This window comes from Ruditapes philippinarum, unplaced genomic scaffold (genome assembly GCF_026571515.1).
Source record: "Ruditapes philippinarum isolate M1 unplaced genomic scaffold, ASM2657151v2 ctg2268_1_1_1_1, whole genome shotgun sequence".
Classification (NCBI taxonomy): domain Eukaryota; kingdom Metazoa; phylum Mollusca; class Bivalvia; order Venerida; family Veneridae; genus Ruditapes; species Ruditapes philippinarum.
Window position 1 is genome coordinate 216,548 of NW_026867202.1, and position 15,505 is coordinate 232,052.

The window sequence follows — 15,505 nt, forward strand, 5'->3', positions numbered from 1 at the left end:
AACTTATTCCATACTGATGGAACACACTTGTCAAGCTTGGGTAATTCCATTCTTATCAACAACTGGAAGACAGCTTTGCAGTCTCTGATTAACAGTACACCAGACAATTCTTTACTAACATTACCAACAGCCACCCTATAGACATCATAAAAGCTGTGATTGTCATTACATGTTATGACTGAAATGAATATCAAAAACTGTTACATTCATTTATCTTAAAATGTATACTGTTCATTTATCTAAAATGTATATAAGTAATCCTATTCCAAAACATGTTTACAATATTGTTTATGTATAAATTTTATAATGGAAGAAAAAATGTTATTTTCTGTGGCGGCCCGGGGAGACGAAAAAGGGGGTTACGGGTACTGTCTGGCTCTTTCTCCTGGCCTGACTTGCTTGAAAGCATGCAGGTTCATTGTATGTATTAGTTTTATGTATTATGGTGGGGTGCACTCCAGGGTTACGTTGGCACCCCCCCTCCACCTCTACGTATGGAGGGGAGGCCCAGGGCAGGGCTACGTCCGGGACCCTCGTTGCTCAGGAGTCAGATGTAATCTTGGCAGCCCGCTAACACCTGTCCACTTAAGCGTGTTCAACTTTCGGGACTGACACCAGGTTGTAAACCTGGGTCACTGACTTGCCAGTGTAACAAGGCAGTTAGTAGTCTCCCCCGGGACTGGATAAAATTTATGGGTTTTGCCCGTCTGCAGCCAAAATTTCCGCCACAAGGTTATGAAGTACCTTAATAAAAGTATAATTTTCAAATTATCATGTTGTTTATCTGTTATTAGTTCTGGTCGCACACATAAGTGACTATGTGATGCCAAGTGTAAAATCAGTTATTGTAAACAGAGAGTAATATTCAAGTTCTCTTCAGAAGAGAAATAAAGATTGTGATAGCAGGGTGTCCGTAGTATTATAAAGGATGTATGTGATTTAATAGGGATTATCCAGAATCTCGTATTCGATAATCCTTCTTAAACACATCATCTAGCGGGTGGGTAGGTGCAGTTTAATCCGGTAAAGTAAAGTACGGAATTTAGACATACTAAGATACTCTTCAAAGGAGGCGAATCATTATCCGGGAACTTTCCGAAACAGTGTCCTTCAAAAACGCACCCGCCCGCCCTCCCCTTTATGAGAACAATTTCTGCCGCCTTTTCTTTCTCTTTCAGGGACTCTTTTTCTTAACAGTCTTACAGCAGCCAGCTTACAGCAGCCAGCTTCCAGAGAACCTCCAACCTCATCTGGATATTGGTTTAGAATCTGGTTTCGGAGTTTTGTGCCATCAGGATTTTTGTGTGCACTGAAACTGTTTGTACAAAGGATCTTGTTAACATACCTGTGTGCTCAGTACAGACTGGAGAACAATACATCCTAATAATTAATACTTTACAATAGTGATAATTTTTACAAACATATGGAAGGGATTTCTTCAACTCAATTTAGTCATACAAGTTCCAGTTCTAGTAAGGCTAGTTAACATTCAAGTTCAGAGTAAAAGTCAAATTACTCCTTGGAACTCAGGAAGTGAACTTCATCTTTACAGTGGTTACATTAACGCTCTACATCTACGTGTTTCATAATGTTACCTTTAAAAAAACAAAAACAAACAAAAAAACAGACAGCGATATATGTCAAAAGTTATTAACAGTATAGGAATTTATTAGGACTACTATAAATAAATTTCTTGCAGTTTGTTTTGCAGTTAAATCACAGGCGCAGAGAAGGGTACAATTTTCGATCTGGGGGAGCGGCCCGGGGAGACGAAAAAGGGGGTTACGGGTACTGTCTGGCTCTTTCTCCTGGCCTGACTTGCTTGAAAGCATGCAGGTTCATTGTATGTATTAGTTTTATGTATTATGGTGGGGTGCACTCCAGGGTTACGTTGGCACCCCCCTCCACCTCTACGTATGGAGGGGAGGCCCAGGGCAGGGCTACGTCCGGGACCCTCGTTGCTCAGGAGTCAGATGTAATCTTGGCAGCCCGCTAACACCTGTCCACTTAAGCGTGTTCAACTTTTGGGACTGACACCAGGTTGTAAACCTGGGTCACTGACTTGCCAGTGTAACAAGGCAGTTAGTAGTCTCCCCCGGGACTGGATAAAATTTATGGGTTTTGCCCGTCTGCAGCCAAAATTTCCGCCACAAGGTTATGAAGTACCTTAATAAAAGTATAATTGTCAAATTATCATGTTGTTTATCTGTTATTAGTTCTGGTCGCACACATAAGTGACTATGTGATGCCAAGTGTAAAATCAGTTATTGTAAACAGAGAGTAATATTCAAGTTCTCTTCAGAAGAGAAATAAAGATTGTGATAGCAGGGTGTCCGTAGTATTATAAAGGATGTATGTGATTTAATATGATATTTAGCAGTAATGTTCCTCATTCATTTATCATAATTTATAATTTTCTTATTTTCTATGGAGTGCTGACGGAATTATATTAAATATTTAAAGTTTCTGGTTTTTTTTAATAAAAAGAAATATTTTACATATATATAATATGCTGTTTTACAGGACTATTCCTTTACTTTTATATGTCACTCTTTCATCAAAATTTGTACGTGAGTTTTTCCACCGTTTTGTTGTACATTCTATACCCTGAAATTTCCGAATGCAGATAGAAGTGTGCAGATATGTATCTTTGCAGCATTATTTCTTCTCCTTAGATTTAGAGACATCAAATAACACTGTAGAGCATCCCTTACTCTACCTTCTTGTTCCATACACTTTCCGAGAATATTTAAAGCTGTTTCCCGGTGTCCAAGGTTTTGCTCGGTTAGTATGGTTCTATGAAGTTTTGAGAGAGCAGATTGTTTTTCATTATTTCTCTCAAGATGGCTGTTAACCTTGTATTGTAGAAAGTACAGGTAAGGGAGAGAATCCACCACAGCATAATCCATCCAGTGATCATCATTTTCTGTGCGGTATATTCTGTCCTCCGGTGTAGATCTTATCATTTCATACCGGAGTTCAGTGGGTACACAGTAAATTTCACATGGCAAAAATATGACACATGATGCTGTTGCATATTGTATGGCATCTTCATTATGATTGTCACATGTCGCAAAGAATCCTGGTCTTACTTTTCTTTCTAAGGGATAACAACTACAGACTGGTTCAACAACTTGCAGATCATAGCTTCTTTCAATCTCACTGAGAACCAGGTCAGCTTTTTCTATTTCTTGTGCACAGTATAAGATTGAAGCTAATTTCAGTTTACTTGAAGCAACATCTGTATACAAACCAAGTGAGATTAGCTTGAGGGCATCAGCTGATACAGTGTTGTGCTGATTGATGTTGATGGAGGCCAGCATAGAACCAAGTGTTGTACAATACCATGGTGCTAGAAGTTGACAGGCTGTCTCAACCAATCCTTCATATTGATCATTTAAGATCTTAGATATACAGTCTATCAGTGTATGTACAGCTTCATTAAGACTTTTGTTCTTTAGAGTGAAACTATTAAAAAGAAGTAAATTTGAAATGTTGTTAGCTGCATCATATAATACAACTCCTGAAATGCGATCACTTGACTTAAATGGACATAAGTTATAAAACTTGAGATGTAGCCTGGAACCAAGATCATCACATTTAATACCAAATAATGCCACTCCTTCACTGTTGATAATGGTGCTTAGTATTTCCAGGATATATGGTTTGACTACAGCTGATATCTTACCCCTCATCAAATTGTTCCTTGGTATGATAAAATGTGGGCAGTTTTCATTAACGATATTATTATACAGGTGATATAAACACAGTGATAGACAAGAAAGTAAATTGTTTTCTCTCCAAATGTAAAAATGTGAATTGGCAATACAGTGGAAGAGTACAGTTTTACACACGTAACTGGAAATCACATCTTCAAACTCTGGATCAAGGTATGATTTTATAACCATTTTCATCAAGACATAACAGCGTATCTGTGTAATATTCAGGTTTAACATTAAACACCTTTCAGCTAAAGATGTTGATATTCTCCATTCAAGTTGCCTAAAGTCACCCCTTCTACATCCAACAGGAACAACAAAGCATCCAGTTCGACTGCAATATTGTTTTATTTCAGCAGACGGCCATTGACCTTCACCTTGTTGATCCAACCATTGTTTAGCTTGTTGTGGCCATGTTTTACAGTGCAGAGCTACAACAATGTCTGTATCACAGTAACCATGTGAGCCTTGTTCTACTCTTGCTGGTCCATGTAATTTTAATTTGTCGAAATATCCATCAAACATTAGAAATTGTTTTAGCAGTACTTTTCCTGTTCTGTCTCTAAAGAAGGATTGATTAGATTCTCTATCAGCAGGAAGAGGAGCATCACGTTGTAGCACTTGAAGTAAACAGTATCCAGGAGATACAGAATTATCTTGTATCATCAATAGATTAGGTACATCAGGTATCCATTCACACCAATCTTGTATTACAGGAAAATCATTTAAACAAAACAGTTGATCTGAGTCTGACTTCATCCCTATGGTAGTTGTACCTTCTGATTGACTCCCGAAATAGTATAAAATATAAGCATTTTCATTCAGTAATTGGTAATTCACATTTTTCATTGATTCTCTCAGAAGCAATGCTCTCCTCCTCTTCAGCACTATTCTCTCATCAACACCTATATCAGCTAGTACTTCAGATAATTTCATCGACACAGTCTGGGTGTAATTTGGTACTTGAAACATTCTGTAAATTAAATTCATAACATATTAATTTATTTTATTTCTTTTGTATTGATTTTATATGGTCAGATGATATTTGTTAATTGTAATGATTATTCAAAACAATTTTGCTTTTTTTAACTCACTTTCCAGTGTAGAATAATTTAGAAGCATTTTACATCAACAGTAAATTCTTGTATTATTTATATAATTGTGGTTTTCGTTTATGATTCTTTAAGCAGTATGTAAACTCTTTATGAAATGAAACTCATCATTGATCTATTATGTACATGTACTATTTATTTCCTTATACTCGTAACACTACACATATTATTAGTATTAAAAGTTACCTTTTGTTTCTATTTTCAGTAAGGTTTAGTAGATTACGGTTTAACATTTGTTTTATTCATTTTGCCTTCGTTTATCTGGAATATTGGGTTTTCTTAAGTAATTTTACTTCCTCTTTCTCTTTCAGTCTTAATAAGATAACTCTTTTATGACTATTTATATATCTGACATTTGTTATCTCCCTTCGTTTTCTGTGTTCTTAATATTAAACTATAGTCCATTGAAAGTCAAACATAGGTAACATTATTGAAATGGGTCAATAATGGTAAAATTACTATAAGGTAATGGATGATGGTAGATAGTTATTTGGTTCTGGAGATTATTTAATGATGATTTTAAAATGCTTGTGGGTAACATGGGTAAAGGGCAAAAGTAAATGCAAGCAACAGTACTCATTATATTCTATGATAATTTAAAATTTGCTAGACTCTTTATCAAAGTAATTCCTGCTATAATAGTTAATGGTTTAGAAACCTGGTCAAAGGCATTTACTGTGAATACGGAATGCTTTTGTTTTGTTTTTGTGTTGTTATTTGTTTTTGTCTTTCATCGTAAATAAACTCGTTAACCACGTTTACAACATTTCCTCCTAAACCACAATCATGGTCTATTTTTATCAAACTTAACTGGAATGAACTTCACAAAACTAATATTATTGGCTCAAATCTGAAACATAGTAGTCACAGAAGCTCAAAAACGACTTTAAACATGAAATCTTTGTAATATTCTCCTCAGAAAGTGCAATGACAAAAGCCTTAATCAGTGTTTTTTAACAAAACTTATGTAAATCATGCCCCTTGGGGCCAAAGTTGGCCGTGTCCTGAGGTCATTTAATTTACATGTATAGACTTGTGTAGAAAAACACATTTGAAAACATGTTACTTACTATGCCAAGAGCTTGCATATTGTTCATGCAGTTTGTGTAGTAGACATAAATGAAATTCTTATATTGATTTCTTTACTCAGTCTGACAGATACATAAATGTTTCAAAAACGAAGCATTTTTTAACATATTTACTTAATGATTCATCTTTAAAGTATTTATCATCATATTCATAAGTATCCAATTCTTGATGAATATTAAAAGCTCAACTATTTTTGTCTTCCTCTTTCATTAATACAGCTATCATGAAACTCGTTATTACCTAATAAATTTCTATTTTTATCATTTCTCCGAAAGTAGGAATAAAATATTACCTTTTTTTTTATATGTTGTAAATTATAGAAAATGAGGTCTGAAGATTCCAACACCTTTCAAGGAAACATCCTTTTTGATCAATTTCTCAATTGCGAAATGTTGGGGGAATTTTTATTATAATTTTACTTCCTCTTTCTTTTTCAATTTTAAGAAGTTAACTCTATTCATGAATTTCTATATATCTGACATTTGTTTCCTCCCTTTCTTGTAGTTGAGATATAAAGTTCTAAACACAGAAACATTGCCCATGGCATATGGTATATTTGCCATGTTAATAATGGTATAATTATTGTAAAATAGCTTGAACCCTGAATTTTATCTTTTAGAAAAAGTGAGAACTTATTATAAGACAAAATACTTTCTTAAAGTATGTTGTATTTTTGCTGACTAAAACAAGCAAATATAACACAATGAAATCTTACAGTTTATATGACGTATTTAAATTTGTACCACTTTCTAGCTTTTTAACCTTAAAGTATGTTGTATTTTTGATTACAAAAACAAGAATACATAAGACAATCATCACAGTTTATATAAAGTATTTTACCACTTCTCTAGCTGTTTAATTTTATATACAATGCATATTTAATGTCAATATTTCATTTTCAATATATCAATAAATTATTTTCTATGATCAGTGACAGTCCTAAATTCAATGGACCCTGTAGTACGGAATGAATTGAAGTTTTATTTGATCAATAGAGCAAACAATAATAGGATATTTATCACAAAAATCATCAATGTAAATCATAGAAAATTTGTTTCTGAAAAATCTAGAAACTCATATTTTAAAGCAGCCGGGCTCCAGATTCGTGCAAATTTTCATGAACATTTTGAAATTGAATTTAAAGTTAAAACTGTTAAAAAGAAAAAGGGTGATAAATTCATACATTGCAAACCATGTTCAAAATCCATGTAAATTACAATAATTGAGGCCAAATTATGAAAAATAGACCTTACTGTATGAGGAACGCTGTAGAAATATATATATGGTGATAAATGGTGATAAATACGGCATAATCAGTACATCTTTATCAAGTTTGATTTTCATTAAATATTTTGGTTTATCTGGATGCAACTTTAATCGCTTGAAAAGGTTTAATATGATAAGAAATATGTTACTTTGAATCATGGAAAGTTACTTTTTGAATATTCTTAATTTAGATTTTACCTTGACATCCCCAACTTAAAAATGGACAAATCCAATGAAACTGAAAGCTGAAAAAGCCCACTTAAGAAATACAGCACGTCATAGGAATAATAAGATATACAGTTGTAAGCAAAACCTCTATCAAGTGTTGCAGCAAAGCAATCCTTTCTTAAAAGTCCAACTAAAGCAAAAGATATCACAAAACAGACACAATAATTTCAACTCTGAGCATCTTTTATTAATAGTATATCTATAAAATTTATAACTCATACAAATAACTTGTATATATCTAACAGCACTCGTAATAAGTACCATATTGGTATGTAGTATTTATGGCATATAAATGGGAAGCAACATATATAAACATACAAAACTTTGGCTATTAGCTATCACAGTACAAATTTCTGACACATCTTTAGATACAGGAAGTTTAGTGTGAAACATAAAAATACAGACAATTATACGAGACATGAAAGTATAAACAACATGATACGATTCATCAGTCAAAATTAATAAAATAACTTCATGTACAATGATACCTGAAATCTATTTATTACATATCCGTTCCGATCTTGGATTCACCAACCTGTTAGGACATACACCACCCTGCGATGGCATAAACCACTCTGCAATGAAATTAACCACCTTGTCAAGGCATAAAATATATACACTCAACAAAAATAGAAACCTGACACTTTATTTCTTTTAAATATTTTTTAATTTGTAATTTAAATCAAAACATGTGTAGTGAGTATTCATTAACAATAGATACACTATGCGTAAAATTTTAGTTTTTGCACGTGAACCCCGTGCATGCTTAAGATGTCAGATAGACAGTGATGTAAGGCACTATACATGTGTTCAGTAACAATTTAGAATTATTCACACATAAAGTTGATAGCTTTCACAATGCCACGTTTATCAGAAGCAGAGAGAATTCAAGCAATAGAAATGCTGCTGGGTGGGGCATCTGTTGTTGACGTGAGTAGAACGTTTAACTGCAGTCGCAACACAGTTCTTGAACTTGTAAGACGCCAAAGACTTACAGGTGATATGCACAATCGTCCAAGGTCAGGTAGGCCAAACGCAACTACCCAAAGGAACGACAGTGCAATTGTTTTATCTCACTTACGTGACAGGTTCAGACTGGCGACCTTGACCGCGCCTGCGTTAAACGTAACTGCACCAACCATTCGCAATGGGTTGCGTGCACAACAATGCCCTATTAGAGCGTGACGCCCATATACAGTATTCTCACTTTACGCCATCGTAAGGCCCGTATTAGGTGGGCACGTGCGCACCGTCACTTGTGGCGATGTGACTGGAATACTGTCTTGTTTCAAACGAGTCTTGTTACAATCTCAGTGTCAGAATTTACTGTCGAAAGTGCGAAAGGTTTGCACTTGTCTGTGTTAGACAGCAAGATCGCTTCGGTGGTCGAAGCTTCAGGGCGGAATAATAGATGGACAAAAGACCCGGCTTATTGTTATACACGACAACTTAAATGCCCAAAGATACATCTACGAAGTCTTGAATGCCGTGATTATTCCGTTTATGCAAAGAAACGGTCCCGTGGTGTTTCAACAAGACAAAGCCCGTTCTCACACGGCGAGGATAACTCGCACTTGCTTAGCTGCAGCCAACGTAAATCCCATGCAATGGCAAACAATGTCTCTAGATATAAATCCGCATATCTGGGATGTGCTTGGCAGAACTATCCGACGACATCACGCCCCACAGAATATCCTCCAACTGACAAATGCATTGATAGCGGAATTGAACAATCTTCCAAATAACCTTGTTCAACGTTTCGTCAATTCTATTCGTCGACGTGTTGACGCACTACTTAGAGCCAAAGGTGGCCACAGCCGATATTGAATTAAATGAAAAAATCGCATGCATTTTAAAACTGTTAATGAAATGATTAAAACCTATCTGCACGTAGTTAAACATTGTAGCTACAAAATTGAAAAATTGAATATGACCCTATCCTTAGAACTACCGTAATTTAACAATGAGTATCACAGTACCACCTTGTTGATCCAGCCACCGTCTAGCTTGTTGTCATGTTTTACAGTGAAAAGCTAACACAAAGTCCATATCACTGTAACCAGGAGGTCCTGCTGCTACTTGAAGCCTGTCTAGGAATCCACCAAACAGATGTTTTATATGTATTTTACCAGGTAGTAAAATATGTTTAAGCAGTATTTTTCCTGTTCTGTCTCTGAAGAAGTATTGATCAGATTCTCCATCAGCAGAAAATAATTAAGTATATCAGGTATCCATTCACTCCAGTCTTGTTTTACAGGAAAATAATTTAAACAAAAATGATGATCTGCCTCTGACTTCATCCCCATGGTAGTTGTACCTTCTGATCGACTACCGATATAGTATGATATATAAGAATATATATTCTATAATTGGTCATTCACATTTATCATTGTTTCTCTCCTCTTCAGCACTTTACTCTCATCAACACCTATATCAGCTAGTCCTTCAGATAATTTCATTGACACAGTATCGGTGTAATTTGGTACTTGATACATTATTTCTACCATATTTAAATGCATTTATTGATCTTACTGAGTTAGATAATTATTGTTAATTGTAAAATTGTCAAACTTTTTTTTTCTATTTTTTAAACTCATCTTAACAGAGTGATCCCTCGGAATCATTTATCACAACAAAATTACATGAAAACTGCAGACTCGGTTTTATTAAGTCTGTAGAAGTTATTTTTTGTCATAAGCAAATTCTTGTATGAATTATTTTTTTCAACAGTATGTCAACGCTTCATGAAATGACACTATAATATTCAGTATCTATACAGTATCTATATATAGTTAATATGAATGGATGCTGGATAATCCTGCCTGTGAGTCACACTAGTATAAGTATAAATCGTGCATGTACTCATCGGCTTTATAAAAATAAATTTGCTAAACTTTGTAACAAAGTCATTACGGTTGCTGTCTTATATTCTTCGATGATTCAGCGAATGTGGTGGAAATCTGGTAAATGATTTCCCTTTGAAGCTCCAAGTTCTCAGAAGAGAACCTTTGTGATCATCTCGCTTGTTTTTTTTTTGTTTTTTTTTGTTCTTTTTTGTCTTTCATTGTAAATTAACTCTTTATTCTTATTCATTTTTTTTACATAATTCACAGGAATGATCTTTAGCAGGTTACCATCTACAAAATTTATATTAATGGTTCTTATGATGCATAATTATGTCACATGAGAAAAATAGAAAAAAATATCTTGAGAAATCTTTGTAATAATTTTTCTCAGAAACTGTCATGACTAGAGCTTAGAAATTTTGCATGAATCATTACCTTGAGGTCCTTGCCGCTTAATAGATCACCCTCTTTGGATCAAAGTTGGTCACCCCATGAGGGTCATTTATTTAACAGTTATATTCCTGCTGCTGCTGGAGGATAGTCATGCTGTATTCCTGCTCTGGACGACTTTTAATGTTAGATTGCTGCTGCTGCTGCTGCTGATGCTGCAGCTGCTGCTGAGGCTGCTGCATACAATTTTCATCGGATGTCTAGTTTTGAAATGTCTTTTCCAAGTCCTATTCACAGATGTATTTTTGTCACATATGTGTCACTGGTAAGTCATTTTTAATGATGTTCTCAGCGTGAAATGAAGAGGATGACAGAATACTGCGATTATAAATATAAAAATAAATTCTCATGAATGTCACTTTCTTTTATCCAAAAATTTCTTGGGATATCCCAACCATTTCAAGAGCACTACCACTACACCATTTCTTTTGCGACACTTCAATACTCAGTCAACCTTGAAAAGACCATTGCGACTTTTCTGCACCTTTTATAGTTTGCTGAAATAAAAGCTTCCCTCGATTTGATCAACGTCACATCCGACAAGTTTAATCATACAGTTTATCTGTATTTATATATATTTACAACGAGTGAATATCCTTTTACAGCGATATACCGAGGTGTAGTGAAATATCATGTTTCAATGAAAATATATTTTTAAATCTGTTGATGTGTTTTAAACTGTTTCAACAAGTAAATGTAAAAATAGCATTTTTCATGTCTTGAATTCATAGCGTAGAGTTTTCAGTAAACTGTATGCATCCACATTCTGTAACTACCTTCTTATGGCGTGAACACCAACTTTGTATTTTCTCTCTTATGATGACAAAAATGCAAGTTTTTTTATGATATCTGATAGTTAAATGTTTAACAAGGCGTGTGTCTCTTTACGCTAAACTAAACATAAGTTATTTTTGATCTACTACAATACACGAATGTTGTTTATTGACTAGCAAACACGTCTATACGTGTCAGTCTAAAAAGAATGCAGGTAAAAAAAGTTCTTAATATAAAACTAAGTTGGATTCCAGTTTCCTAAAATAGTATATCCTCGCTGGAGCAGAACTTTCATTTTAATTTAATTAAAAAGTGCCGCATTAATTTTAATTACAGTACATGTGTGGTTTAAATGTATACACAATTTTACAAAAAGCCTTTAATATTTGCTGTAGCTATTTAAAGAAACAAAATATGGAAATTCGGTTGGAAATTCTGAATCTTAAAATAGACAAAAATTCCAATCAAAAGACCGAAACTAAATCCTAGAATCCTAAAACGTAGCTCCACCCCTCATCCCTCATGCTGCAGAACTGTTATTTCGCTGTCATCATCTTAGACTTCTTGTTGCTGTGTCTTAAGCATATTGGCGTTGTGTCTTAATCTTCTTGTGTCTTAAGCTTAATAGTGTTTTGTGTTGGTGTTGTGTCTTCAGCTTCTTGGTGTTGTGTCTAAAGCTTCTTGATATTGTGTCTTAAGCATATTTGCGTTCTATCTTAAGCCTCTTGGTGTTGTGTCTTAACTACATGATATTGTGTCTGAATTTCCATTGTGTTTGGTCTAAAACTTTATGGTGTTGCGTCTAAAGCATCTTTGCGTTGTACCTTAAGCATATTGGTGTTGTGTCTTATGCCTATTGGTGTTGTGTCTTAAGCCTATTGGTGTTGTGTCCTATGCTTATTGGTGTTGGTTCTTAAGTATCTTGGATTTGTGTCTTAAGCTTCTTGTTGTTGTGTCTTAAGCCTATTGGTGTTGTGTTTAAAGCCTCTTGGTGTTGTGTCTAAGCTTCATGGTGTTGTGTCTTAAGCTTCTTGGTGTTGTGTTTCTTTCTCTTGTCTTTCATTGTTTGTGCTTTCCTTTTATTTGTTTCTTTATTATTGTCCTTTTTGTCGTGTTTAAGGTAAAAGGAAACCGAAATAAAAACTACCATCAATAGGTACACATGCCTTAATGACTTGCATGCATACAATTCAGTGTTTAAACCTGCAAGTTCTTCTGCTGTGTTACATGAAAAGGCAACTGTAAGCAATATGTCAATTAAATTAGCGTAACAGAATTTTAGGGTCATTTTCTCTATTTTTCTATAATAATTATTTGGACACCTACCACTGAAGAATTCATTCACCATTTTAAAGGCATTTACTTGGAGAAATGTCACCTTCCTCACAAGTAACTGTTGTTCTTCCCTTGTAATTTTATTTTCTATCAGATTCCTTTGTGGTATCATATAACTAGGAATGTTTCCTTTTTCTACAGCTGTTTTTAACTGTTCAAGTGCATCTGTCAGTCTTAAGATTAGACTTTCCTCATAAAAGGCTGTTTGATCAATCCTTTCAGCCAACCATAGCACAACATTCTTAACTACATAAGAAGTAATGTTTCTGCACAGTGGTTTCAAAACGTGCTTGGCTATAAGCTTCATCATCACAAGCACCTTTGTTTGTGTGTTATTTAAAGCCTTCACTAGATATATCTCTGCCAAAGTGAAAGAGATTCTCCACTGCAAACCTTCGTTTTTGTGCCTTCTTTGCCAACTGCAACAACATGAACAGGAAGCGACATTACTTTGTCTATATTCTCTTTACTGGGCCAACCAAATTTTCTATTCCTTCCTTTCCATGCAATCAGAAATTCATCATCTTGTTGGCATGAGAAAGCTCGGACAAAATCCACCCCCTGGTCAGATATATCTAAAGAGGAAGCTAAACCATCCTTATCAAATTCCTCAAAAAAGGTGGGAATGGATGGGCCTTGTGGTTTTTTAACATATGTCATCTTGGAAAGAAAACTACCTTTTATAATTTGTAAAATGTTTTCATCATTTTTTGTCATGTACTGCTTACTTGACAGATAATATTCTGTTTTCCTTTTTACTAATGCGTACTCAATATTTTTATAAGTTTCAGAATCTGTACCTTTACACATTAATTTCAGGAACGTATACCCTGCAGGTGCTTTTTGACGCACCATTTTGAATTTCAATTTGTCATTTTCTGTACTTAACCAGCTGTCACAGCAAATGACAGCATGATTTATATGGAGAACATCCAGATCATTGGTACATAACATTCCTATCCCTTCACTTGTACTGCCTGCAATTATTTCTTCAAATTTATCACTTTTCAGGAGACATTTAGTTGATAAGTCTATAGCTTTGGAGAGTTTTGTATTAAATCTAATTCTTTCTTGAATTCTTTCATGATCAAATCCAAGTTCATCCAGGTACTGACTCATACATTTTGATAGGTATCTCTCTTTAGCTGATAACATGATTACATCTGATGAAAACCTGAAATAGGCAATTGTATCACTATCATTTCATTCCTACATGATCTTTGAAAGAAGTAATAAAGAAATCAATAATCGGAAGCATTAAATATGGTTACAAAACCATGATTAAAACAATAATTAAACCTGAATGGAACAATAAGGTATAAAAAATGGCCTGCCTCAAAATTACATATATCACAAACGGTTATACCTCAAAATACATAACATTTTTACATACAATAATGAAGTATGTATACATCATGAACGTAATTTTTTACATTGTTTCTTTTAACTTCAAATATTATTTTCTTCAGCTTATGATTGAATTATTTAGAGTTATATTTGTTCAATTTTCTCAATATTTTGCTTGTGCTACTATTATAGATGCAAGTAGATGGCATTAATCTCATTAGAATGCTTATGCTGTTTTATTTTCAAAACCTGAAGGCCATGCCTCCACATGATTCAAAATATTATAAGAAATGAAACTGAGAAAAATGAGAGTTAAAGAAAAGTAACAATATTCAAGATTCATGTAATAATTTACATGTTGCATGCAAATAAAACTGATTTAACAGTAAAATACCATATTTCTACTGCTGTTACTAACGCAGTTTTTTATATTTTGACCTCGATTTTGTAATTTATTTGAATTGCCATTTGCAATGTGTAAATTACTTTCTTTGTTCCCTTCACAATATCTTAGTTTTAAATTTTGTTTTTATTTCATGTAAATTAACTTGAATCAGGAAGTAGTTCTAGGTCATAAAAAAGATTATTTATCTCTTTTATGATTCTGTTTAAATCAGATTGAGCGAGATGCAGGTGAAAATATTAATTAATAATCTTTAAGCATAAAGCCTGGTCAGGCTGCACAGAACAACAGGCTGGTTTGACATATGTGAGATACGGTAACCATTTTACTTAAATGTTTAACTGTATTTTTCTGAAACCCTTAAACAGATAGAAGAAACAAATAAACAAAAAATAGCACGGAAAGAAACCAAAAAAGAAATAAAAAAATAAATATAACATGAAACAAATAAAATATATAATTTACTTACTTTTAAAGTAGTGTTATAGAAAAAGTATTTCATATAATATATGTAGTTGTTGATACGTAAAATACGACAAAAAATAAAACAACGTAATTTGCTGTTATCATATCAGTATTTTGCTAGATAACAATGATGTCATTTCTAATTATAGTTATGAGTAATTCTTAGTCTATTTATACTATCCAATAAACTGACAATCAAATGTTATAGATTATGCCCTTGTTTGAAGCATGCGGTAATGTTGAGATATGTAATGACCTCGATACATCTATTTTTACTTAATTTTGGCAAGTGTGCAAAATTTGCAGAAGCTAGGATGACGAAATACAATGTAAAACCATTATTGTGTTATCAGTGAAATTTAATAGGGTTATTCAAAATTAAATCAGCAAAAGTCTTTAATCATTTAGGTTTTTGGTAAAATGTTTGAAATATAGGTTTATTTGTGAGTAAAATAAAGTAAAAGCTCTAAA

At 33.8% G+C, this 15,505-nt stretch overlaps 2 protein-coding genes across 3 annotated transcripts; both read right to left on the reverse strand.

Annotated features, from left to right (window-relative positions):
- Nucleotides 1-1,679: 1,679 nt before the first annotated feature.
- LOC132735283 (uncharacterized) lies at nucleotides 1,680-11,521 on the reverse strand. 2 transcript variants are annotated; one of them, XM_060722222.1, is made up of 2 exons: nucleotides 10,696-11,521; nucleotides 1,680-4,692 (listed from the first exon to the last, which is right to left on the reverse strand). In XM_060722222.1, exon 2 carries the CDS (start codon nucleotides 4,689-4,691, stop codon nucleotides 2,601-2,603), a length of 2,091 nt encoding a protein of 696 aa, XP_060578205.1. In that variant the 5' UTR covers nucleotide 4,692; nucleotides 10,696-11,521; the 3' UTR covers nucleotides 1,680-2,600. The 2 variants fall into 2 exon arrangements, with proteins under 2 accessions (XP_060578205.1, XP_060578204.1); XM_060722221.1 differs by lacking the exon at nucleotides 10,696-11,521 and adding an exon at nucleotides 5,018-5,145.
- Nucleotides 11,522-11,773: 252 nt separating this feature from the next.
- LOC132735285 (uncharacterized) lies at nucleotides 11,774-15,150 on the reverse strand. Its single transcript, XM_060722223.1, has 2 exons — nucleotides 15,039-15,150; nucleotides 11,774-13,993 (listed from the first exon to the last, which is right to left on the reverse strand). Exon 2 carries the CDS (start codon nucleotides 13,972-13,974, stop codon nucleotides 13,168-13,170), a length of 807 nt encoding a protein of 268 aa, XP_060578206.1. The 5' UTR covers nucleotides 13,975-13,993; nucleotides 15,039-15,150; the 3' UTR covers nucleotides 11,774-13,167.
- Between the last annotated feature and the right edge of the window lie 355 nt (nucleotides 15,151-15,505).